At 39.0% G+C, this 27,904-nt stretch overlaps 1 protein-coding gene across 8 annotated transcripts in view; it reads right to left on the bottom strand.

The window, feature by feature from the left end:
• Positions 1-27,904, bottom strand: part of ESRP2 (epithelial splicing regulatory protein 2) — a 48,445-nt gene that overhangs the window by 10,498 nt on the left and 10,043 nt on the right. For 4 of the 8 annotated variants that reach the window (XR_014947468.1, XM_085551007.1, XM_032446989.2 and 1 more), the window contains 12 exons: positions 10,631-10,744; positions 8,728-8,842; positions 7,909-8,007; positions 7,733-7,787; positions 6,401-6,511; positions 6,086-6,218; positions 5,882-5,924; positions 5,126-5,427; positions 3,419-3,640; positions 2,351-2,549; positions 1,369-1,561; positions 199-379 (listed from right to left, as the gene is read on the bottom strand). Coding sequence is in view for 6 of the 8 variants with exons in the window: in XM_085551007.1 (XP_085407133.1) it covers positions 199-379; positions 1,369-1,561; positions 2,351-2,549; positions 3,419-3,640; positions 5,126-5,427; positions 5,882-5,924; positions 6,086-6,218; positions 6,401-6,511; positions 7,733-7,787; positions 7,909-8,007; positions 8,728-8,842; positions 10,631-10,744 (1,767 nt within the window). In the remaining 2 variants the exon portion in view is untranslated. The remainder of the gene's footprint in view (positions 1-198; positions 380-1,368; positions 1,562-2,350; positions 2,550-3,418; positions 3,641-5,125; positions 5,428-5,881; positions 5,925-6,085; positions 6,219-6,400; positions 6,512-7,732; positions 7,788-7,908; positions 8,008-8,727; positions 8,843-10,630; positions 10,745-27,904) is intronic. The other 4 variants (XR_014947469.1, XM_085551008.1, XM_085551009.1 and 1 more) reach the window with 2 other exon arrangements.

Below are 27,904 nucleotides of genomic sequence, written 5' to 3'. Positions count from 1 at the left end.
TGCCTTCAAATTCAGTTGTGCTTATTACATAAAAACATAGAGCAAATTTTAATACTGCACTATGGTCTGTCAGTTAAATAGAGAACACTGAAATTGTATACTTGATGGTCCTTTTCCAAAAGCATACTCTTGCTCAGTTTGATAACTACTCAAAGGTATAAGTAAAACATCAGGGAGGGAGAGTGACTGCACACTAACCTGGTATCCCTGGAAGAAACTTAAAATCTCCTTCATTCCTGTGTTATATGGCAAACCCTGCATACGGACTAATGCTCCAGGCTGGGGTAGAAGTGGAGTGTGGGTGGCAGTGGCGGCAGCAGCAGCTACAGCTCCTGGAGGAGCTGCAAGATATCCCACTGTGGTAGGGGACACTGGAGGACTGTAAGAGAGAAGAGGCAAAATTGTCATGAAAACAAATTACTGATTTTAGTACCTGGAATAGGCAGAGAGAAAACTGAAAGTTCAAATATGAAAATAAGTGGAAAAAAAGATGACAAAGTCATCCATATCAAGGCTGCTTGTTAACTTTTTTAACTTCTCTTCAGCAATTGATGACTTGCAGAAGGGATGTAAAGGGAAAACAGCCAGCATCCCTAGTTGACAAGGTAAAAGAACAGATATTCCATTGGAGAGGAGAAAAATAGGAGCCGCAGACCATTTCTTTTAAGATCACTAACAAAACCATAGAGATAGAATGGGAGAAAAATTGTAGAATGAGAAGCAAGCAAGGGAAAAAAGTCTGGTGCTTTTATGCCACACAAAAAGTGAGTAAAGTAGCATCTTCATTCAAGGCCATCTAGCAATTTACCATGTGCTATGGCTATTTACATGTCACAAGGCTAGGAATAGTCTATTCTAGGAATATAATATTTCCCCCACAGATCCAACAACCAGACTTCAGTGAGCCATGATGATAACATCAGTAAGGAAAGAAAGGTGGAGATCACTTGTGTTGCATACAAACAAAGTGTTCTTTGGTCTCACTGATATAAGATTTAAATTTGTACATACCTATTACAAGCCTTTCAGTATGAAAACAGTATTCTAAGGACAACATCAAGCTAAGAGAAGATGGTAGAGCCACAGCTTTTCATTTAGCCAAGAAACCGCCTTGATGACATCTCATCAATGCCAAAAGTGCTGTTAAACATTAGAATAACATCACTGCGAGATTCAACCAGATCCAATAGAGAAGGGGGAGCATCATTAAAAGGCCACAGAGTAGTTTAAATGGCTACTGTGTCCACTGATCAAAAAATTCTTAGGTTTATCTACAAGAGATATACAAATTAAATAGCAATTGAAAGGTAACTACACAGTTACTTAATCTACTGCAATAAAATGACAGGAGCTGAGTCTAGTGGATACCTGGGATAGTAAGCTGTGTAGTTCATATAAAGCTGAGCAGCCTGAGCTGGGTAGTAGGTAACAGCTGGAGGAGCAGCAGCCGAGGCCTGGGGAGTCCTGGCTGTTGGCAAGAGAGCTTGTGGCTGGTAAAGAGCTGCTTCTGCTGGGATCACAGCTGCTGTCTGAAAAGCAGCATAAGCTGGTGGAGAAAGACCTAAAAACAAACCAGGATGTGAGAATAAAAAACAATGAGAACAGATCCCTGGCTTTATGAACAGAGTTGTTCATCGCAGTGAGATTAATAACATGTAGGTATGATTTATGAACACATACAACAGACTGCACTCTAGAATCTCCCTGTGCCACATTACCACAAATGAAAACTGGCATTTGAAGTGAGTTGTTCCTAAGAGATCATAACTCCAAGAGTTGAGCACCCCTGTCTATATGTAAATGGTAGGTAGGGAACTTTAGAGTTATTTAAAGAAAGCATAAAGCCATGTGCATAGAGAAAGCAGGCGTGCACACCAACACACCCTTTCTTCTTTCTAACAGAAGCTGTACTCTGTGGGATGACATAATTAGCTATACCCAAAGAGTACCTTCTTAATGCTCTAAGGCAAGACAGCAAGAGCACTCATTGACAGCTAGAATATAGAATTTTTTCCCTTTTAAAAAATCCCTCTAATTCCAAGTAGATTTCACAACAAGCAAGTCCACTGCAGAGCTCAGAAGAATAGTACACCCATAAAAAGCAAAGTGTGCAACTATTTCACTGGCAAGGCCTTGCTGCCCTCTATGCACCACCGAAAATTCAATAAAAAAAATGCCTCCAATCAGTCCCATTATTGCCCAAAGGGAACAATTCCAATCTCAGCATGTATATAGATGAATGATTATTGATCATGGCAAAACCCAAGTCAAAAGATGAAAGGCCACAAAGCTTCAGCACCTACCACATATCAGCCTTTAGCAGCAGAGAGCAGAAGAATTGCAGACTTACATGGTAACTTACATGGCGGTGGGGATAAGCCACTACGATTTAAAGTGCCACCCATTAAAACAAAGTTCATCTCCTCTCCTGAACACTGGAATACTTCCACGTAACGGTCCTTCATCATTTTTTTGTGACATTTTTGAGCCACCATAAAGGCTTTGTCAGCAGATTTCATTTGGATAAAAGCATCACCAGATGGTCGCCCCTTTGGAAAATTAAAAATAGTAAGTCAGTGTGTGTTATTTGACCATTCAGAACACAGGAAATGCAAAAAGACTAAGATTAAATACCTACTTATAGCCTCTGTATCTAGTACTAATAAGTCAATGATTACTTTTAGAAGCAAAAAGGCAAGACTTGAGTATCCAGCACCCAGTTAGCTTAATACTACCTCATTCTGCAGAAGATAAAAAAGACTAGAGCTAACATTCACACTACATCAGGCCACTTGTGGTCTCCTCTATTTGAATTTCAAACATCCCTGGGAGATGAAGATGGTGTAGATCTCTCTTATTTATTTACATAAAGATTAGCATCTCAATGTTTCTGTGGTCAATGGTGCTTATTCTTGACACAACAGGACAAGGAAAAAAAAATATCCTCGCATCTACACCAATAAAATATATCCAAAACATAAGCTTAACAAGCAGCTTCCTTTAAACTCTGAGAAGTCTTTAATTGTTTTAGGAAAAAAAAATAAAAATAAAAAGTCCAAAAACACCACTCAAGCAATGCAGCTTCCACTGAGAACAAAAAAAGTCATTTCTACTTTGTGTATTTCCAGAACCTGTCCGAAACACAAAGGACTATTTCAAGGCAGCCTCCAAGACAGAGCTATTGGTAACAAGTCCTTCCACAAGCATCGTCCTCCCCTACCTTAAGCATAGGGGTATAGAAAGAAAAACAGGTGTGTATGTAGAAAGGAGGGAGGAACGTGGGAGAAGAAAAGGCAGATATATTGAAGTATTTTCTCAAAACTACAGGAGACCTAAGGCAGGGCAAGGAATAGGTAAGGTACCACAACTTCCAGTCACCTTCAATAACCAGAAAGTTAGCTTTGATCCAGTCTGTTACCTGTTGATTAAGGACCATATGGACTCCGTGAGGCTTTATATCAGCTGTGGCATCTCCCATGAAGTCCAGGATATCATCAATGCCAGCAGTGTAAGGAAGGCCTCTAAGCCGGACACAGTCCCGTATGCTACCCGTGGCAATTGTATATGGTGGGGGTATAACAGGAATGATGGGAGTTGGGAGGGTGGGAATAAGAGGTGTTGACATGTACCGATTAAGTACCTGTATGGAAAAAAACACACTGATTTACACAGCATCCAATTAAGCACAGATCAGTTTACACAGCACTACACTTAAATAAATAAACATCATACACTTAAATAAATCAATTTCCAACATCAGAGAAAAACATCTTCTTAAACCAAATTTCTGGGCAGCTTTCTCTTGGACATTTAAAATTTATAAGCCAGAAGTAAGATAATAGATCTGATATATTTAACCTGCTAGACTCTAATAACAGACTTTTCTAAGTTCATTACATTAGAAAATAACAGTTAATTTCTGACCAACCCAAAAAGAACCATTTGGAAACAACATATCAGTACTGCCACTTGTATTTTTTTCTTAGATTAGGGTAAATTAAAACCAGCCAATTTAAAAGAATCAAGACCTGAAATATACGACAAGTAAAAAGAGTAGCTCTAATTCTTTCATAAAGCTAACAGGTTAACAAACAAACACCCTTGTTTAACCAGAAAAAACATCCTGAAGCACAGGGCTTCTGAAATGAAGGTAAGAGCTACAGGAGACCTTGATCTCAACATTGTATTTTCTCTTGACTCACTCCCATGTGACAAAGGGAGCAACGTACTGTTGGGACCTATTGCTGAAAGATGTATTTAACAGTGATTATCAGAAATACATTCCACTGAAAGAGGCACCAAATAAAGAGATTAACAAAGCCTTAGCTTTGTCAATAATGATTCAGTCTATGGAATTCCTCTCAATAGAAGTCTTTTTTCAAGGATCTGTTCTCAAAACACATTTCAGGCCAGAAATACATATGAATGTATATAAATGGCTACATAAATACAGCTGATGTTTTCTCGAAGGCCAGATGAAATCTTACAATAGTGCTTTTTGGCATCGTTACCCTAGAAATACTCTGTCAGGCAGAAAAATTTAGTATGTGATTCAGTACGAAGTTGGTGGTGCCAAAATAAACTGGAGTTTCACTCGTTTAAGACAACGATCATAGAACTGGTGAAGAAAAGGAGAAAAAATGAAATACATTATCTTAGGAAAAAATCTCACTTCCCTTTGCCAGACATCAAATACATGCAGGTAACTCTTAGCATCCAACAGAACAGTCATAGGAAAAGCTATTTTAATGTATCTAGATTTGAATCTTGCATGTAAATCTGTGCATGGCAAATGAGTTTAAAGACAATCCTGCCGTGCACCAAGAAATATTACTACAATGTTATCCATTTCTAGAACTATTTTTCAGATTTCAGATCATATCTTAATAAAAAATCCAATAATTTGTACTTTATGATCTGAGAAATGTGGCAGTAAAAAAGAAAAAAAAAGAAAAAAATACATTTGCAAAATTTTCCTTGCCAGTCAGTAAGCACGTTTCCCTTCCTAGAACTTAACATCTTTAGTATATCAGACTTCCATAGTTGTCCACAGCATGTTTGCATGCAAATACCAAAAGAAATTTTCAACAGTTAAGTTTTGAGTTTCACAGCCAATAGTTACAACCTGCTGAACTTCTGCTGCTGTGCTCCTGAAGAGCTCAATGTAACGCTTCCCAAGTATTTCTTTGTGCTTTTTAAGTGCATTCTGTGCATATTCTTCACAGGAAAACAACACAAATGCATCTCCTGTGGGCCTGCCATCTGGGTACTTGACAAAGAGAAGTCCTTCTTTCCCTCCTGTGACTGGACACTCTGGCCCCAGGAATCCCAAAACATCCTCCTGAGTAGCAGTGAATGGAAGACCTCTCATCCGGATGATAACTTGATTCTCTTTAGATAAGAACTGGGCCACTTCATTGGAGGTACCTAGTACAAAGATGATAGTGTATGGACAGCCAATTCCATAGGACATAAGAGCAGAAGCACATAAGAACAGAGTAACACAGCAGAAAGTAGCTAGCAAGAAACCCATAGAACACCAGAAGCACTACTTACTCCCAGCAATCTAGTTTAAAGTGGACCTTCTTATCCTTTAAGTTGTTCATATTTTAATGCAATTGCAACAAATAAGAGACTACTGTGATTTTTCTGCTGCAAAGGTTCCTGTTTCTCTTAGCCAACTGAGCCTGCTAACATCGCAGTCAAAATGGTCACAGGTCTAAGCCAACCAAATGAAAGCAAAATTTCACAGGGTCAAGGATTCTTAGGAAGCAAAACAGGAAAAGCTACTTCAGTAACTACTCGTGTCCTCAGCCAAGAGAAAATCAGAAATACAACAATTCCATGAACGTGAATAACACTGAGTTCCAGGATCACTTACCTCCTGCAATTTTTAAGAATTCTTCCCCAGTTGCTTTGTAAACCTTAAAGAAAAAAGGAAAAAAAGTACACATGAAAATTACGACATTCAATGTATTTTGCTTACTTTGAGCAACTTAGGAGCACACCTTGTTCTCATACAAAACCATATTCCAAAACATTCAGATTGCTTTTCAGAGATTTGTTTCAATTTGTTACTTTTTACCTCAATGTATCTGCTACCCATGTGATGCTTATGTCTTTCCAGTGCCAGATCTCTCTGTTCAGAACTGACAAATCGAACTAATGCTTCACCATTTCTTCTTCCTTGAGCATTCAGACAAAGGGCCACACCACCCCTGAAACGTAAAGCCAACAAATTAAGAAGTGAGATGTTGGATCTCACGCTGTGTGTCACCTTCTCAGCTTCTGCACAGGGGAAATATCAGATGGATGGACTTCTAAGAGAGCGTGCACTAAATATAAAAACATATGATGTTAAAGAAAGTGATAAAAGCAAAACAAATTCTAATCCTCTTACTTGGCAATATTGAGTCCTTTGAAAAATCGGGCAATGTCTTGGTCTGAAGACTGCCATGGCAAACCTCTAGCACGTATTACTGTCTCACTATCCACTGTTTCTGATTTGCTGCTGCACAGGAAGAAAAAAAATATGTGAAATTAAGCTTTTTCTAAGTTTCCCATTACCTTATCAAATTTCCATTTACAATTCATTTGACTTGAAAATCTAGAGTATCTTCACAGCTGAGATTCTTCAATTCTGTTCATTTCAGTAAAGAAAACAAAGATAACTTGTATAATCACTTCAGATACACAATACCCAGGATGCACTGTGTTGTCATCACATTTAGTTCTTTAAGAAGAATATGAATGTTTCAAAGTGAAGTAATAAGGGACTTCCACATTTTATTTAGAAGACCTAACAATCTTTAGGTTTTATTCTAAATCCTGTAACCACTGTTGATAATTATAAAGCAGCCCTAAATGTGAATTTATTTTATGCTTATGTTTGATTTTACAGTTCAAGAAGTGTATATGAAAATTAAGAACTACTCTGTTTGTTGTCTGACTAAACCAAATTCAATTTAGATGAGAAAAAAAAAAAAAAAAAACAGAAGGGGAAAAAGATCACAGAAAAGCAGAGCTGTCTGTCTAGAAAACAAGCAAAACAGCAAGAGATCTGTGTACAGTCAAAATGTCTCCAAATTTGTAATTCAGATCAATATATGGCACAGGGAAATGCCCATTTTGATGAGCCCCTGAAGAAGCAGAGCAGAAGAAACACCTGCAGCTGGGTAAGGAACACTTCCTCTCCTCAACAGCTTTCACTTTGACACTTGAATGAAGAACAAACTGAAGATATAAAAATATATCCAGGTATGCTTTGGCTAGACAAATAATTAACATCGAGGTTTCTACAAAAGCTCAAGTGATGCTTCTGTCAGACAGAAAAACCCTTCAAGAACTCTCTTGAAATAATTTTCTTCTCCTTTGTTTCAGCCTCATAGATAATTGTTCAGAAGTGTTACACAGTTCAGCTCCATATAAAGTGCACAAGCCCCTGTTGACACAGGGAGAGTTCACAAATATTTTTTCACCATTGGTTAGGATAAGTCAACCTCAGTCCCATTCAAAACAGAAACCAAAGCATTTCACCTGCTGTGGCTTTAAAGGCAGACTAAAAAACAGAATTCAATACACCAGCTATGGTCTCTGCACCAGACTACTGAATACACTGTTTTCTCAGGAGCCAACCTACTTCCATAGTGACAGCAGGGAAACATTTGCAAGCTTTCCTTGCTGTAGATGAGACTCAGTTTTGATTGTAATGAACTGTGACAAGGGCACTTACCAAGGACCTGTTTCGTACTTGTATTTCACAATTTCAGGGTTGGTAAATATGTGATCTGCAAGAAAGCAGGAAGTTTGAACACAACCAGGGTCAGAGATTACTTAAGAATGACAGTTCTACTGTCCATTCATCAAGAAAGACAGAATTTCAGCATACTGTGTAAATAGATCACTCACCACAATTTTCAGAGAGCATGCTGAAAATGATAGCCACCATTGTTTTTACTTGCCACACGCCGAAGTCCTCCTCTGCTTCATCTGTCCCTAAGCCTAGATCTGAACAGGCAATTATAGAAAATAACAGTCACACAAATAGTTGTAAACAAGCCATAGGCTTTCCTGTTATCGACACAAAATTGATAATCAAGTGATACTGGTCTTCACAGGGACACATGACCATCAGGCATTTGTAGTCGTGCTCACAAACTGGTTAATATTCACTTTCACAGTCAACATTCTGAGAACCACTGATAGCGCTAACAGCTCAAAAAAAAGTAGAATAAATTCCTATCACTTCAAACATAATTGAACTTTAACCACATTCTTCTGGGGCCACAGCATTACTCCTAAAACGTAGACAGAGTAGTGGTTTATTTTGTTCGGTTTTTAAATTAGTCTTCTGTATTAAACAAAACAATCAGAACAATAATTGTCTGCAAACACATCTTGGTCCTGAGAAGGCCCACTGGTAGCTAAACCTTCCTCCATTATCATCAAATACACACACACAAATGATGGTTTTGCGTAGCTTAATAAATTTACTAAATATGGCCTAGATTTCATTATTAAGGACATAAGTTAAAAAACATTTCAAACACACCCTCCCACACATACACTCACACAAACACTTCAGAAAACACTGATCTAATTTTACAACCATGAGATTTTTAAAACCCACCCACCTTAGTTTGAGAGAATAAAACCTGTAACAACCACAAGGATAAAACCTAAAGAAGTGAAATCAATTCTCTTGCAAAAGCTGCAGCAAAAGGATACATTCTGCCATGGTCTTGATAGTCTGGTCTTTCACGGCGGCTGAACTAGGGTAGCATGTGTGGAATTCTTTGCGCAGATCATAAAAGGAATAGAAGCAGTCTGACAGCAGGAAGTTCTACAAGGAAAGCAAAAAGGCATTGTATGCATTGCTTTACATTCTGATCAGCATTTTTGGACTGAATGATGCAATCTCAAGAGCCACATAGTTGCACATCATCAGCCTGTCTAAGATAGACCAGTTGTTCGTTTTTTTTCCCCCCTTTGGAACAGTCCAAACACTGCAGTCTTACAGAATTCTCTCTGTAAATGAGCAAACCCAAGTAGTTGCAGAGTTGTAGACATACACAGAACAACTCTAAAAGACAGCTAGAAAAAAAAAAATAAATCACAAAACCCTCCAATTTTTTTAAATTTAATTTTATTTATTTATTTATTTGTTATATAAATTCTTCCCATTCTTCTATTTTCTCTTTTGGGGTGACAATTAAAAGCTATGTTGTACCAAGACATGGGAACAGTATATATAAATATTGTCAGAATGTGGAAAATATCTTCATCAACTTTAAGACATTCCTTCTTCACTGCTACATATTTGTTAACAAGTTCAGTTATATAACATTATTAAACAAATGTTTAAGCATTCTGTCATTCAACACTGGCTCATGTTATAGACCAGAACTAGTTCTGTTAATATTTTCTCTCTTACTCTCCTCAACTGTTTCACTTCACAAAAGTCTGTCTTTGCTCTGGAAATAGATAATTGAGAAAAATCACAAAGTAGCCCTTGTTAGCAATTGCAAGAACCAACTTCTGAGGCTTAAGAACATTGAATGTTCAGGAAAAACTGAACTGCAGCAAATGAAAATGCAATAGAAGGAAAAAAAAAGAGAGAGAGAGAAAAGAAATGCAGTACTGGAAGATTAAGAATGTCATCGTGTCCAATGCTTGATCTGATACGGGCAGTTCCAGGATGCTTGTTTGTTTCTTTTTGTTTGTTTCAAGACAGATGCAAAGAATTACCCACAATCTATATAGCAGGATGGCATATTAAAAGAGAAGTGAGCAATTCTAGCACATTTGAATACTAAACATCATTGTTTCCTTGTTTCATTCCTACAATAGCATGTATTTTTATGAAAAGACACAATGTTATGTTTTATAATCCAACACGAATGCCAAACAAGTACTTGCAGAAACTCAGCAGGACCAGTACGCTTATATAGAGAAGAAAAAAAACACAGCTGATCAGCTTCAGTGTCAGCTGCTCCCACTCCTGTAGGGTTTCTGCAGACCCTGTCAAGCAGGCTACTCAGCAGCCACCACCCCACACAAGGGAAAGATTCTTCTTCCTGTGCAAGTCAGGCTTGATTGGGAACTGCTGCTTCATGTGGGATAGAAAATAAGCTGTAGTACTACTTTTTGCTGAATAAATACAGATGGGAAACAATTGCCATTCTCCAGGACAAGTCAATACCTGCATGTTTACTTTCTACGGGACACTGACACATGGCTCCCACCAATTTCAGGTTTGGTACAAACACATAGCCCTGCTCACGACCAATGACTTAATTCAAACCTAAACAGAGGAGTACTTCTCCTTCGTGTCCACTGGGATTAGACCTTTGTAATCATGCCCTACAACACAGAACTCAGGCAACTTGAATTTCTTCTTTTAAATTGCCTTTCCTTATTTTCTTCTCCATAATGCTTCTCTGGGTGTCCTCTAGTACTAAAGTAAGCATAGCACACAAGTTGTCAGCAAGGAGGGGTTCATCAGAAGTGTTCCTGAAGCACTACAGTTCCTAAGGTAGAACTGTGTTGCTCACCTCAAACTCAGGTTAAGGACATCAGAGAACATAGTTAAACACAGTAGCACTCGTCTATGTCAGTTCTGATCTCATACCTTCTTAGATGTTTCTGGGTGGAGGACCTGTCGAATGAGTAACTGTCCATCACTGCACAGGGTGTAAGAGTTCCTTCCAAATACTTTCAAATCACTGGATACCAGCTGAATAAACTGAAAAAGAAAGAGAACTTGGATCTACTGACTGATACGCATCATGAAATAAAACAGTAACTATTAAAACTGTTTTTTCTTTTTTTAAAGGTAAGAAGTTCAATAATTCATAACAACTTTTGTAAGAACATGACAGAGAACAGACGTGAGCTCCTAAGTAAGTAAAATGCAGGCAAAGAAAAAAAGATTCCTTTGCAGAACAGAAAATAAGAACACCAGAAATGAGTTTAAAAGGACAACTAGGAAGAATTAAGTGACCGCATAAAGGAAGTAGAATTGTAGTAAGGTTCAAAATCTGAACTAATTACTAAAAATCGCTGTGATTGACCCCTCCGAGATCAATCACAACACTAATTGTGTGACAGTCTTTCTTCACCTATGACACCTTTGACAACAATTATATCTTTAATATTTGGCTTTAATTTAAACATCAAAACAAACAAAAAACCCAACCCATCAAAATTTACTGATGTTTGTGTGCTAAGAAAAAGAAACAAACTTTGGTCTGGTGCCTTAAGAACTGAAATCATAAGCCAAAACGAAGTTATTCCTTGTGTGTAGAATGGATTATCCCCAAAAAGTTTAATTTTCAAAAGGAAAGGGTTGCATCTGTCTCACTCAGTGCTATTTTCTGTCCTTGGACAACAGCTTCTTGCCTTTTATTAGGTTATCAGGATTAAATTCTCTGTTCCTAATTCTCAACTAACACAGTATACCTCCTACATTTACAAAATCAGTACATAGGAGCTCATTAGCTAACATTCAAGGGGAGAAATATAATTATGCTAAGCTTCCCTCTTGATGCTACTCTCTCCCAGGAGAGCATCACATCACAAACAAAGCAATAATTAACATCAAGATGCAGTAGCTACCCACTGCTCTCAGCTATAACCTACAGCTGAAAAACACCTCCCCTTTAAATAAGAATAAATCTGCAATTGCAAAGATATAAATATATTGCCTTTTAATCTGTGTATGTGGAAAATAACAGCTGGTTTGTTTTATTATAAACACATGCGACATTTTATATAGTTACAATTACTGCTTTCTAAAGACAACATCCTAATGATCTATTCTCACAGCTACACAATAACTTCGAACAAACATAGCAACTATGTCCCAGAGGTAAATATCACAAGGGAGAAATCTTATATTAGACACAGTAGTAGCAGCAGAGACAAGATTACCTAGGCTTTAATTTGAAGTAACTGCTTAAACCCAGCTTGGGTCTGCTTTTTAGGTTTGGACAGCCACCTCATGTTCTTTTGCTGCATTGCTGGCTATTGCATGCCCCAGGACAGAGAAGCAAGGGACAGAAGTGAGTAAGGAAAGCTATTTACATCAGCATCTTGTGCAACTTGCCTAATTTGAAGATAATAAGATGTATAATTTGAAGATAAACCTACTTATGTCTGTATGCAGGTCACACTGAAAGTAATGTGTCCTATTTATTCCCCATGGAAACTACAACACATAGAATGAGTGCAATAACACTACTTAATAGAGAAAACTCTCAGCTACAAAACACACTTTCTTAGTTTTCACCACCATTAGCATATTCACCAGTAACAAAAAAGAGCCTGCTTATCACACTCAGACACCTACAGCAGCAGAGGTGAGCCACTGTTACTGTCACCACTGGTGAAACACATCACCCTCTGCCTCCCTTTGCTCACATCCACTGTTTGCTCTCCATATGTGTTCAGCAAACATCAATGAATGTCAGTGGGTGCTATTATTTTCCATCTGGAGGAGGAATTCGGCAACACACCTTTGCTTTCTTTACCCCTCCATGTCAGAAACCATTCCGTCAGACTGCCCCTCTGCTGCCACCTGTCTAACAGCAACAAAATGTAATGGAATATTGGTGGAAAGGTTCAACCCCTACTGCCGTATCACCAGCATCCACCTCTGACATTGCAAGTCAACATGATAAAATAGGAAGCATTACTTTCAGAGTGGCCTTGGTAAATTTACCTATAATATTAAATAATTTAATCTTATATAAAAACAGAAGACAATTGAAACTTTTTAAAGGGTGAAATACCTCCTCTAATCCTTTCCAAAGCAATTCTTTGCACACTATCAAAGCCAGCAAACAAACAAACCACGAGACGTTCTTGCAGGTCACAATGCCAATTTCCTCCTGACTGGTAGCCCAGGTTCCTACTTGAAGGCTTGGAGAACCTGAGGCTATAAAGCAAGTCATTGTTTAGTAATGATTTAAGTCAGAAAACTGAGCTCCAAGAGTGCTCAAAATACCTCAGCTGATATGTAAACACCAGAAAAAGAAGAAAATTCCAAGAGCTCAAAAAGAACCTCTTCAGAAATGCAGTTATGGGGACTGCCACAGCCACAGGCCGCAACAAATACTCTTGCTATAACAAACACAGTAAGAACTGCCTTCTTACTAAATGCAACACCTTTTTTCTGCTTTAACTGCTGGGCACAATAAAAAGCAAACATTTGTAAGAAAGGATTGGAAATGGCAGTAGGCATTAGCCTCCAGAAGGTGTACAGGAGCTTTTGTTGAAACTTACTGATGAGCAGTAACAAAAATCAACTTTGCACCCTGTGCTTCTGAAGATGCACAGGAGCCCACATAACTTGAATGCAATTGGAGAGTCGATCTGATCAGAAGCAAGAAATGAAGCAGGAAATGCATGCAGCCTCCTGTTTATTTGTAAAGCAAGTAGCCTTCACAAAATGTCTTCAAGTTAGAAAACAAGAAGGGAAAAATGTTTGGACAAGATTGGAAGCACTTATGCCAGTCAGTAACTTATGACAGACATAAACCAAATAAAGTATATCAAGATAGCAACAAGACCAGTGCTAGATTTAAATTACAGTTTTCTTTTCCACATGTTCAAAAACTCGTCCACAATTCTTTCACTTTGTAAACTCTATCAACTTCCCCTTAACTCCACTTAGAAAAGCCATCTCAGCTATTTACCTCTTGTCACCCCCTTCATGCTGCTCTCCATAGCACTGCCCCAATTCAGCATGCAAAGCTGTCCCACATTGAGACTTCCTCCAAGCTCACACACCCTGTGTTCCCTATTTACCTAGTAATTTAGTAGCAACTGAGTTAAAGAGCACTAATTATTGCTGTTTGCATCTCGCAACCAGTCCTCATTTAGACTGCAGGAGCCACAGTGTACAGGTATCTTCCTCCACCCCTTATGGTTGGTTCCACGGCTCAGTTTCTGCTAGCATTCTGATGAACCACTCTGTCTTTAAAGGAACACATTCAGTAATTCAATACATATATTAAAAATCAAACATAGAAAAGAGAAAAATTAAACAAGTTGTTCTATATGTTTACCTCCACAAAACATAAAACATTTCTCAAGGAAAACGTGCTGAGAGGGAAGGAGGGAGTCTGAAGACCAGTTTGAAAAACTGGCTAAACAGGCTTTTGGTCATGTAGAGAGTACAAAGAGAGTGCAGAGACATGTTTCGCCAGCAGCAAAGCTGGATGAAAGCCAGCACAAGCTGCTGTGTTTCCACAAATGAATCCCAAGTGGCTGAAATGACACAGCCCCCTTCGTGGAGCCTTAACTGAACAAAGCTGTAGATCTTAGAAAAACACAAAGATTCCTCAGAGCTCTTTCAATAGTTACAGTGCACTAAAATAAACCTCTGGCTATTTGGATATTCCCATTTCCCTAACTAAAAATAGCTCCCATCCTTGAGAAAGGCCACTGCATCTGAGCTGTCTGTGGCTGGCATGGTAATGAAACAGACGTAATTCAGTTGCAGAAGCCACCCATGCTGACAAGTGAACTACAGACCTACCAGCCACACCTCTGTGCCAGAGAAGATCATGGAGAACATCCTGCCGGACACTATAGTAAGGCACATAAAAGAGAGGGAGGTGATATGGGATAACCAGCACGGCTTCACCAAGGATAGGTCCTGCCTGACCAATGATGCTGCTTTTTATGATGGTTTATCTGTATCAGTGGACAATGGAAGAGCCACCGATGACATCTACCTGAACTTCAGTAAGGCCTTTGACATGGTTGTCCATAATATGCTTCTCTCAAAATTGAGAAGATATGAATTTGATGGGTAGACTGTTTGATAGATGAGGAACTGGTTGCAGGATCACACCCAGAGAGTGATGGTCAACTGCACAGTGACCATATGGAGTCTGGTGACAAGTGGTGTCCCTCAGGGGTAAGTACAGGAACCTGTGTTCTTTAACATCTTCATCAATGACATCAACAGTGGGACTGAGTGCACCCTCAGCAGTTTGCAGATGACACCAAGCTGTGTGATGCAGCCAAGGGATGCCACCCAGGCAGACCTTGACAAGCTGGAAAAATGGGCCCATGTGAACCTCACGAGGTTCAACAAATCCAAGTGGAACAGCTTGCACGTGGGTCACAGTAAACTCCACTATCAGTACAAGCTAGGTGAGGTAAGGGTGGAACACAGCTCCATCGAAAAGGACCAGAGGGGTTCTGGTGGATAGCAAGCTGGACATGAGTCAGCAATGTGCTCTCACAGTCCAGAAAGCAAACTATATCCTGGGCTGCAACAGGTCAAGGGAGGTGACTGTGACCCTCTACTCTGCCTCACTTGAAGCAGTGCATCCAGATGTGAAGTCCTCAGCACAGGAGAGAGGTTGACCTGTTAAAGTGCACCCCATAGCTGAAAACTGATCCAAGGGATGGAACATCTCCCCTGTGAGGACAGGCTGAGAGCTGAGGCTGTTCAGCCAGGAGAAGAGAAGGCTCTGTGTAGATCTGACAGCAGCCTTTCAATATCTAAAGGGAGCCGAGAGAAAGAAAGGGACAGACTCCTTAGCAGAGTCTGCCACAATAGGGCAAGGGAAAATGATTTCAAACTAAAGGAGGGGTGCTTAACACTAGATTAGTGTTGTTTTTTTTGTTGTTGTTTTGTTTACTATTATTATTTTGTTTTCTTACAATAATGGGGGTGAAGCACTGGAACAGGTTGCCCAGGGAGGTAATGGATGTCCTGTCCTTGGAGACATTCAAGGTCAGGCTGGACCAGGCTGTGAGCACTCAAATGAGCTTCAGACATCTCTGTTCACTGCAGGGGAGTCGGACTGGATGACCTCTAAGGGTCCCCTCCAACACAAACAATTCCATGATTCTAGATCTAAAACCAAGATAATCTTCAGGGATTCTCCCTTTCAATCACCTCTGAAAATTAACAAAGTTTTGGCTTCTTCTTACTTATCAGATTTATTCCTAGTAGTTCTTCAAAGCTGGATCATTTCTGTCTATAACACTGTCTGCTTCACTCTGTTGTCCCTACTGACCCAACACAGCTAATGGAACCAGGCTAAACACAAAATTATTCACAAAGCCAGAGAATTAAAGGTCTCTTTGCAATTTAATTCTGGACAAAAATCAGCCCCCCAGAAAGAAGCCTAGTTATGTCCTGCATTTAAGCTAGACATGTATCCATATCCCCATGTAGAAAGATATGGTACTGGAAGACTTATCAATGTTATTTGCACAATTGAATGGTCTTCACCACAGAAGACCATCGTTTCATATCAGTGATTTCATATCAAAGGAATGCTGCTCAATTACCTACAGATTATAATTTGGTGCTGAATTCATGTGGATAAATGATTAGTTTTCCACCACATCATCTTATTAAAAAGTGCTCATTTTGACTTCTATGGCATCTTTAGACCACAGGAAGTCAAGTCACACCTGGTCCATATAAAAATTAAGACTGTGACACCAACAGGTGACACTTGATTTAATAGGAGGCCTATAAAAAAAAGCGTAACAGGCTCCATGTTCTAGATGGCTCCTCTGCAAAAGAGGTGTGGAGCCCCATTTTTACACACACATACACGAATACACACACATTAGTGTCTGTCTCTTCCACAGGCCAAAGATTCCAACTGTTGCTTTGCCAGAGAATATGCCTAATTAAAAAAAATTACTAACAACAAAAACCTAATACAGGAGTGACATCTTTTGGTCATTACTAAAAGGAACATTCTCAAGAGTAACTTAGAAAAGAAAGTTACTCTAGCTCACCTAGATCCCTATATTCCAGTACACTCCCTTGAACTTCAGTTACTCATATACAGCTGCCCACAAGAAACAGCAAAGATACACCCCACAGAATTTTATGAACCGCTATTTGAGATAAAAAGTTTTATCTGAGTCATAGTAGTTGAGCTGCTTACATCCCTTTTGCTAAAACCTGTAAATTAGATGTGCCCTCCCTCTCTCTTAAGCCCACCCCCCATTATTTCTAAGATATTAAGAATAATATCTGTGATTAGCACACAACCTTATGCAAAACAGGAGCTTAATATCTACTTTAGGTCTCTTTCATGAAGATATTCTTTAATCTTTTATCTCCTCCTTGCTAGAACGAGGGGTAGGACAGCATAAGCTCCATTACAGGCATGTGGCTCTTACATGTAAGGATCTGTCTTTGTCTAGAATTACACATAGTGACAAGTTAAATTAGGAAATCTTATCAGATCAGTTGAGCTTTTGTATTTGCATATCTAAGAACTTAGGCTTTCTAGATTTATGAAACAGAGGTTTCTGAATTCCAGGTCACTACTTCTCAAGGCTTTGCTTTAGGCTCCTGAAAACTAACACACTTTCATTACATTTTACTGGCATTATTAAACTGGAGAACTACAGTTTATTGGACAGGTTGACAAATGGAATTTATCTACCTCAACGTACCAGCAACACTAAGATCTATTCAGACTTGCACGTATAGCAGTTTTCTATTGTAGAAACAACTTAAATAGCAACTATAAAGTGTTTTTCTTTCAATACAGAAACATCAGAGTTCACTTTCATGTGAACTCTCCTTCTCAGACACATGCTCTTGGTCAGTTGAAAAAGATACTAAACCTTCCTCCTAATAATAGCTCTCCTAGCACAATGAGACCACATACTTCTTCATTGCAAAGTGGTGACATGCAGCCTTAATGTGCACCTCATATGCCTCAACTGAAGCCAGAGTATTCATCACCACATATGATATTCACACTCATGTTTAGAAAAAAATACAAAATAATCATTACTTAATACATGCTACTGTAAGTCACAACATAGAGCTTTAAGCTGTCTTTTAGGCCGTTGGTGTGGGTTATCCTTTGATTGTAGCACATATCACAAAACAATGATGTGTCTTTTTCCTGCTAAGAGAAGCACCAAACACCAATGAAAAACCAAAACACAACTTCTCTGAAGATGGTCCACTACATCTTCAACTTCAATAGCCAAAGATATTACAGGACTTTGAGACTGATTTCACAGACTGCCCTCTACCATTTATCACCAGAGAACAGCCTAAACCAAGCATATACTTGTAGTTGCAGTTCCTGGAATGAGATCTTCATTGTCTGCACAGTGAACTTCTAATCTGTCCATCCTTGGAGATACACAAGATTCAGCTGGACACAGTCCTGGGCAACCTGCTCTAGCCATCCCTGCTTTAAGGGGGTTGAACTAGAAAATATCCATAGGTCCTCTCCAACATCAGCTATTCTATGACTCTGATCTCTTTGGGCTCTTTGTCTTGTCTACTCTGCATATACATAACTACTCTGCAGTTATGCAAGAGATTGTTACATCAGTATCACCTTAGTACATATGTGGGGTTTGTGTGCATCTTGAGAGGAGAAATGAGATGCAACAGTTGGATAAAAAGAATTGTTCTACAACCAAACATAAGATTGGAGCTGTAAAACAAACATCCAGGCAAGTAACCCTAAAGACTTAAAGGCTTTAATACAGCATGAGAAATCTCATGAGTAACAACTTATCATTTTGGTATGCAAAGCTTGAACATGCACAGCAAATCCGTGTGTGATATGATGACTTCGGAATATGTTTTCACCTGGACTTTGTGCCTTAGACTCTACACCCAGAACGGTTTCACATTTGTTTACAATACTCTTCATTGGCAGCTTTCTACTCCTTCACTCTCCAAACCTGCTTGATAATGTCAGCCTTACCTATGCATTGGTGGAATTTAAAGCATGTCAGTACTACTGGAAAGCGTGCAGGCTGCTTTTCAGCAGTATTTACAAGTATGATAACCCTTTATTGCGCTAGGTAACTTTTTAAACAGCGAACCCTATAGTAAGCCCTTCCCTTTGTTCATCTGCTAACTGCTATTCCACATGGCTGATAATGGATACATGGTGACCTTGTACTGAAACTGCTGTATGGAGAAAACACACTTAAGCCAACAAGGCGCCACTGATTTTTTTCCTTCTCTACCTCCTAGTAACACAGAAGTTACTACATTTAGATACCATTTAAGCACGAAAAAAGAGAAAACTTGAAGATGACACAAGCAGCCCAGGCCCAGTCACTGGAAATGCTAGAAAACAATATTGCCGGTTTGATTTTACTCCCTTCAACACTAATGCCTGAGATTACTCAATGACTGAAAACTAGCTCAGACAAAGGTGTGGCTCTCATTTCTAGTAAGCCACAGATGGTATAACAGTGCGCAATACAATCACCTATAGTATAAAGGTACTAAAATGGTATCAAATAACTGAGCAATCAGTCACAGTGGCCACCATAGGGATACCTGAGATAGTCCACCATTGGTCCTTATATAACCCACATCCGGTACAGTTTCCATCCAACTTTGTAATTCCAAAGTGTAAGAACAGGTTTGCCTATCTCAGTCTTAAGGAGCTGCAGGAAATGGCACGCAGCTGCAAGCACTGTAAACTGGCTTCTCTTCAAGTATTTCCTGCAACTTCTTGCTAACCTTGTCATTTTGTATTCTTTCCTCAGCAGTTTCAACAACAGCAAACCAGGTACCAAACCTCCTGCTGCTTCGGATGTCTTTGCAACACAGTTTCATCTACACTTAGCGTCTGCATAGACAATAACTCTTCATGTATCCTTTCTCACATTCAAAAAGTAATACTTCTCTATACAGGGCACAAGCTTCTACCAACAAAGACAGTGGGATTAAAGCCTCCATCAACTTGGATTGAACAAACTGCCTGGAGTTGTGCCATAAATTCCAAACACAGCAAGCCTTCAAAACAACAAGCAGCTAATAAATAAATAAATACAGGATATCTATTTTTAAAGCTATTTGAAGATGCCCATTTTCATCTTTTCTCTGTTGCTGGGAATCTGAAATTTCAATAAATAATACCACTCTATCCTCACTGCCATCACACTGGTCACCATAGAGTTCTAAAATCAGGAAGCTGCACAGCCACATATACCTCTTATTATGATGCTAAGAGTTCAAGGGAAAAAATTCAAGTTGATTACACTCTTCCCATTAAACAAATACTTAAAAATTCATCATATTCTTTCATAGTTACATGGAGAGGTTGTACATTTGGCTTAGATGAGGCTAACCTGCCATTGGTTTTCTGCATGAGAACCTTTCCTTTCTTCTTCTTTTTCTGCATGAGAACCTTTCCTTTCTTCTTCTTTTTCTCCTTCTTAAGACTGGCTCAGTAACCAGTAGAATACAAATACAGAAATAAAACAGTGGTTGCCACACAATGCCTGTCCCAGGGACAGCTTGTACAGCATCAGAAACATTCCTCTACTCAACATCATCAGGAACTTTACACATTTGAAACAGTGTATACCTTATTTATTTATTTGCCTCATCTTAACCAGACCTGGGCCTTCATGCTACAAAGTAAACAACAACTACCTAAAAGTTTAGTTTTTCCAAGGAAAGAACGTCCTCTGCCAAGACAAAGACCTGTCCAACCACTTGAGGATTTTATGACCATATTTGATTAATTATTTCTCAGATAGAAGTTTGCAGCACTAGTTTGTTTGTATGCTTTCCAGCCACGGTATCTACAGCATCTAATTCAGGTAATGCATTACGCATAAAAGGGGAGACCGTTGTTCAGGCCACCTAAATGTCACAGCAATCAGCTCACAGCTTTTATCTTCAAAAGCACGGTCTGTTTTAATAAGAGAGTGCTGAAATGTGCACAGTGCTCCACAAATAAGCCACCAGAAGTTAGTCTTGTGTGAGACAAAAGAAGCCCAGTCCAGCAGCGTAAGAAATGTGCTTTCTGGACTTACTTTACAACTGTATTATGTGTCAGGGAACCAACTAATAAGAAATACTTGCAGAGAAAAAGCAGGTTGTTTTCCTGTTTAAATTATGGAAGAGGCCACTAGAAAGCAGTTAAACAAAATGCAGAAAAATTACATATCTTGCAGATAACCTGAGCATGTGTCTGTGTGGGTTACTCACGAGTCTGTCTTTATACAAAATATAAGATTCAGGAAACTCGGAATAAAAGTCCATATTCTGTCAACCTTTTACCTATATTTCAAACAGGATTACAATGATGCCTCACACACCTCATAGGCTGCTGGCTGTCAGTTCAGCTCACAGAGCAACTCACTACAGCCTGAAAGAAAATGTTGAATAAACCTCCTCAACTCTAGGTTTTAACATGATGAAACCAGTATTTCCTAAATTCTTTATTTAAGCACAGTATAGAAGTGCCTAGCACATAGAAATGCGACCCCCACCCTCTCTCTTACCTCTGTTTCAAGGACAAACTTTCAATAGCAATGTGATCTTTAGCACTGGCTCTATTGACTGTAATGCATGGTACCGCTCTATTTACTCAACACTACCTCATTGTTTGTAGTGCAAGCTTAACCAGTTGTAGAACAGCCAATGCCTTTAAAATTAAATGTTGTTTTCTGTTTTATTTTCCCTTTTCTTTTTCCAAGATTTTTGTTTGTTTGTTTTTCCCCAGTAACATCCAAGGGAAAAAAAGGAAATATAAAAAGAAGGCATCCATATTATCCACAATTCTGTTTCCTTCAACATACTTTCAGTCTCCTGCCTCACCTTCAATAAAGAATGTAATACACTTTGACTGTCCTGAATAATAGGTTTGAGATCCATTAAGTATTTTTGCTTATAAGAGAATCCAAGTAATCCTTGCTCAAACTTACAAACATGAGCAAAATAAGTAAAACTTTTATGAAACTGCTCCAGGTTTTCCCTTTCTTGTTCAACATGCCATTATGAAAGCAAAAATGAGAAGCAGATCTCTAAGCCAACCAGCCTCTGAAATGTGAAAGTCAAAGACTGGAGCAACAATGACATGCTTCAAATATTGATAAAGTTTGAGAAAAGGAAAAGTGAAAATAAGCAAAATCATTCCCTCTAAGATTTGAGCAGTCCACTTACATTGGGCTTTCCAAGGGATTCAAAGCTACCCAGTACAGAACAAGAACACGAATGGTGGCATTATGCAGATGCTGCTTAATCTTAGAGATCTGCATCTCTTTCCCAGGTAGCTTTTTGTTTATTAAACTCTGTGACTGAGAAGACTTGAATGGAATTATATAGAATATGAAGCAAACCACACAGCTCCTTGATATCAGTTATTTCTGTCTGAGATTTGAACAGAGCAGTGAGAGACTTATGTTCTCTTGTATTTCTTTATGTCTATCACAGTTGCAGCAGCTTTCTTCTGCCTTAGATATTTAAGTAATCTTCAAAATAAGCTGAAGTTCATCATGTTACAATCTGTGCTACAAGGAGTAACAGGAGTCAACACACAACAATCAAGGAGATCCCAAAGTGCTCTTTCTTTCAGTCATATACTTGCAAGTGCAATGTGTCTTCCAGCTCTCAAACACATATACCCCCACACCAATCCATTCAAGATATCTGATGTATTATACATCATCTTGTGACTCCCTTCAGCTGCAAAGGACTTTTGAATTAAAACACAATAAAATCTACTTAAAAGGATAGTTTCCATAATGGTTTTTACATTTCTATTTTCCTGGTTGCATAATATAGCAATACTTTTAGTTCAATTCACTGCAACAGAATTACTTGTCAGGAATATCATTCCAACTTAAAGCCATCAGCTTTTTCCTGTCTCATTTGAGGTTACTAAAATGGCCTCAGATTATTAAAACTTGCTTCAGTAACCATTTTATCATGCAATTTTAAATAATATGCCAGCCACAGAGATCCGCAGCCACTTAGATTCCATGATGCTGTATCTTAAATTATTTGACATTCCATTTTCCTAATTAGGATCCTGTCAGCTGTAACAATTCCACTTGTATGCAGTACTTTCATTTTAGCCTGGTTTAGCTGGTTGGCTTCTCCAGAAAGACTGCCAAACAGATGGAGGAACAGATAGAGGAATAACTCACATTCATAAACTTTAGATGGTAAGAGTTTACTAAGGAGATGCCACAGATACAAATGTGAGGAGAAGACAGAGTTTCCATTTATGTTTCTAACTGAAAGACACAGAAGCTCCAATTTTAATCATAGGAGCATAAAACAATACAGAGCTGACATTATGTAAATAGTCACTTCTGAACAAATCCAATCACAATCAGCATTTTTGTAGCACTGGCCACAGCTCCACTTTGCTAGCAACATAAACTCCTGTCAGCATCTATGTGTCATTCTTAAACCCAAACATTCAGCAGAGAAGTACTGCAACACGTAGACAGAGGTGCTGACCTCATTTGGAAGCACCCAGCCACACAGGACCTGCTGCATATTAACCTAAGGGTGCTTTTGTTTCAATAAAAAGTCCATGCAAACCAACACACTGATGCAAGAACAGCACAGCCCTCCCACAAGCTGTGACAAGAGCCAAATCAAGTGCCAGTAAAGGTGTGCAGACAGTAAAAGCATCCACAATGAATTTTCTGAATTGCTTCCATGTGTAAGGACTGGTAGAACCACTGTATGCTGTTTATTATTAAAACAGTAGAATCCAAATCCTTTATTCTTCCTCTATTACCCTTCTGACAGTTTTGAAAGCCCTGAAAATAGTTCATTAACACATTTACAAGGGTTTTTCCAGTAACTACTTAAAGCAAGCTACAAAACAAAGTTCAAGAATTGAGGGGATCACATATTGACCACCAGCAATGCTTTTACTAACAAGCTCCTATCCTGTGCTTTACCATCTTCCAGAGGCTTTTTAAAAGTTGCAAATACAATTTCAAGAGAAGTTCTGGTATTTGGTATAACATTACAGCAATGAGGGCACCGCAGACTGCTGGCGATACAACTCTAAACATTGAGCAAAATCAGGCTGCTCAGAATGGCTTGAAATGCCTTTCTCCACACCTGTCATAGTAATGTTCCTTTTCTATACATGCTAGTCCATCTTGTCCCAGAGAGAGAATTAATATTCATGTTTAACTTCACTGGAACAAGCAGCAGCATCCAGTACCACAACAAGCCTGCTCAGGTCAAATCATTCACCTCTAATGAATATTGCTGTCTCCCTTCATTTTAAGAGAAGAAAGAAGGTAGCCTGTCTGACTGGGAATACCACATTTTTATGCTTTCAGAGAAACTAATACATAGCTTTAGACAAATTCCTTTATTTAATTCCCTGGTCATTCTAAAGTTAAATGCACCTAAACATAGGAACAAAGCAAGGTTTAAATACTCCAGGAATTCAGATAAAAGTTGCAGTCCTCAGATATGCTAAGGTTAGATTCTTTTTTTCCATAAAAACCAACAGAGCACAAGTGCTGTTATTAACAAATGCATTCACATTACATACATATATATAGTTACATGTGCATTATAGATAAAAAAAACACGGAGACTTTCTTGTATTAACTCTCAATTGTTCAGAGAGCAGATTTTAGTGCTTTAATGATGACTTAAGGTAAACAAATAGAATTACTAGAGCTCTTTAACAAGAGCTTGCTATCCATTTTCATTGCTAAACAGAAAAACTCTAAATTGCAGAGGCCTGCAGCTATAGGAAGCATTACCACACCTTTACTTCCCCACCATAAAGACTGACAGTATTCCAATATTAGGTGTCAAATCATTTAACTAATGTTCAGCTAAATTTGGCATCCAATAGCTTCCTCTTTTGTCTGATAACACACAGTAAGAACAACACGTGAGACCGCAGAGCACTCTCAGCCATCCTCCAGGAGCAGAGCTTTGTGTCTCATCTGCTCTGACAACCTGAAGGCCACCTGTCTTTCAGGGGATCCTCATCACTTTCTGCTGACACCAAACCAAGGCCACACTACAAACTGCTTGGTGTCCCTCCTGCCTTAAAGCATTTCTCTCATTTCACCCACATGCTTGCCCACACCTTGGCACTGTGGCTGTCCTCAGCAGCCAACTACTTATCTGCCACATCTCACCAGACAGAGCAGCTCCAAACCAGAGCTAGTATTCAACTCAGAACTATGTCCTGCTCCATTTGCAGTCCCCAAACCCTATGCTATGTACTGTCAGAATGCAGGGGCGAGAGGTCCACGTGAGAATCACTCAAGTGAAACGTGCCACAAAGTTTTTGTGCAACTGCAGCTTGAGAAGAGAAATACTTTAAGCTGGCATCACCATCAAACATGTTGGATCATGAAAGCAACTAGAGGGTGTAGTTTCATGGGATGTAAGCTCGGACAGCAAAGCAGCTTAGAAGATCCCACCCAATCTGCTCATCTCAGTGACCCTGATCATAGCACAGCTTCACAAAAAGCTTTACTGTCACAACAAAAAGGATGGCAAATTATGACACGGGGAGAGAAGCAGCTGGCTTCACTGCTGAAGCCAAGTCTTGTGAAACTACACCCTAAATATTTGCTGTGGAAAGAACAGCCTGCTCAGTAACACTTGCCAAAGGTTTCCCAAATACTTGCTCCAAAACTTCCAAACTCAGACCCAGCATACACCGAAATACAGACTATCAAGTGTTACACTGAGCCAACATTGTCACCAAATAATCTCAGTCTCGAAGACCAGACACAATACAAATAAATAAATAAAATTTAGGTTGTAATCAGTTCCAATACAATACCTTTGAACACAGAGAAACATTTATATGCCACTTAGTTCTTGAGTTAGCTAAACTTAAGGTGGTCAAATAGCAAAACAACATGAATTAACCTTCTAATCCAGGAGAACAGCACAGCATTACCACTAATATACATACGAAACTCCTTTGTTTGTACCCTGTATTTTTTGGGTTTGTATTTATTTGCCTACAGATTGGCAGCCAGCACACATTTCCAGGCTTTTTCCTCCAGTCTGAAGCCTAAGAGGTGCATTAAAAAAAAATCACTTATCCAAAATGAAGGTGTGACAGCTGGAAAGAAGGAGCCAAGAACACTTTCTGCTATAGCACTTTGTGAAGAGGAGGCTGCAGAACAAGTTTCTCTTAAAAAAAGTTGTAACCGGTTTATCAGGTTAGAGGAATTCAGTGGTTCTTCAACCTCTTCCCCCATTTCTTTCCCAATGCTCACCTAACCAGCTTGCTGAATTTCTTGATACCTCAAGAAAATAAAACTGCTCCTGGTGAACTATCAGTAGGCATTCAAACAGGCTTGAGAGAACCAGTACCTTGTTATCATCTGCTGAAGTGACAGTCTCACACTATTTTTAACTTCGTGCATATTTTAGCGAAGAGGGGCAAAATGAACAGGTTAGTAATTTTGTGTTGAAGAATCCAAATCAAATGCATCACTAACATATTGCACCTAACACAAAATGTGATGAAAGATCAGCAAGACTAGGACAGTCTTGCAGACAAATTTTCATGCTCAAATATCACTCCATAGATGAAATTGGGATGCTTCCAATGGGCCCCAAAGCAGACTCAGCTCTCATGAGAAACTCTCCCTTTTCATGTACATTGTTCAAAGTAAGAAGGTAATTACAGCTAAATACTGCAGTCAGATCTTCAAAATTGTTAGCTCTTCTGAGACTGTATCCTTTGTCAGGGTGACATGCAAATAACATCTTACAAAAGGAAAGTAATACATCTTAAGGCAAACCATGCTGATTCAGCCAGGTTTTCTGCATGGGAACGATTAAGAAATCCACAACACTTTCAACTTCGTATTCCATCTTTAACTTAAGAATCCCCATGGCTATAATATGAGCAGCATTTGAAGATGTCAGCTTTTTTACTGACAAAATCATGGGGATGAGAGAAAGGCAAAGTTCATTCTGGTTTTACTCCTTTAAAGCAAGTTTCCAATCCTGTAAGGTTGCAGAGAGCAACTTGAAAATATTTCCTCCCCTGAAGCCTTTGAAAGTGGGAATCCATAACATTCCAGTAGTTATTCAGAAAACTCTAAATCACATCCTAAATAAGCCAGCATTACGATTTGAGATTTGACCAAAGTAATTTAGCAAGGAAGTCCTAGTAATGCAGGAAGCAATGTAGGACTCTGCTCCTCTACAGTAAGTACCGTAGGTAACGTGTGCTTAGAGGCTTACATCACAGGTTTGAGACAGTTCCAGATATACACCCCTGAACTTGAGATTTCCTACCTTTTTTTTTTTAAACTCACATTTTTTCCTACCCAGTAGCATTTTTCACTTACAACACCACATTTCAGTCAGCAGTTATATGTTCACCATTTGCGGCTCAAAAACAGATCCAAGTTACAACTTTCACTTTGAACTAAACACAAGCAGACTGCTTCCAAGGTGAAACTATTACCCTAGTATTTGTATGTCATGAGGATTCCCTCTTCCCCAACCAGAACAGCCATCTAAACATTGCACACCACCTGCTAGAACATAAAGCCGGACCCCATAAGTGCACGTGTGGAATCAAACATTCGTGAACTTGGACAAAAACAGTATTTAAAACCTTGCAGCAAAACGTACACACACACTGCAATATAAAACCTGCTTATTTAGGGTGAAATATGATTCAGAATATCCCTTTGTGAAATTATACCAGGGAAAACAACTATTTCAGAATACTGAAGAGAAATCCAAGTAATCCAAGTAAAGCTGTGTCAGATGCAATGCTGCAAGAACATGAAATGCAACTGAAATGATGCAACATCTGTGGAAGTGCTTTGTTGGGAGTACAGACTTTACCACAGACTATAGGCTATTGGTAGACTCTATCATTCCTGGAAAGTGAACTAAAAATTAACAGGTCTTCCACAGCCAGTGGAAAAGCTCCAGGCCCACAGAAGTTCATCTACTGTTTATCAGTTATGAATTGCCAAATCAGAATCAAAGAGTAGTTGAGATTGGAAGATATCACTGAAGTGCAGACAGAAGTTACAATGGCTTTATGCTTGGAGATTCTCACTTCCCTCTACGTGTGGAGGCTGAGAACCCATGGGAAAAGCCAGAAGCAGGCACCGAAACTTTTATTTGTAAGGTTGA

Source organism: Coturnix japonica, chromosome 6, assembly GCF_054131305.1.
Source record: "Coturnix japonica strain WE chromosome 6, WE-NBRP24, whole genome shotgun sequence".
Taxonomy (NCBI): domain Eukaryota; kingdom Metazoa; phylum Chordata; class Aves; order Galliformes; family Phasianidae; genus Coturnix; species Coturnix japonica.
This window is presented reverse-complemented; position numbering and strand designations above follow the sequence as displayed.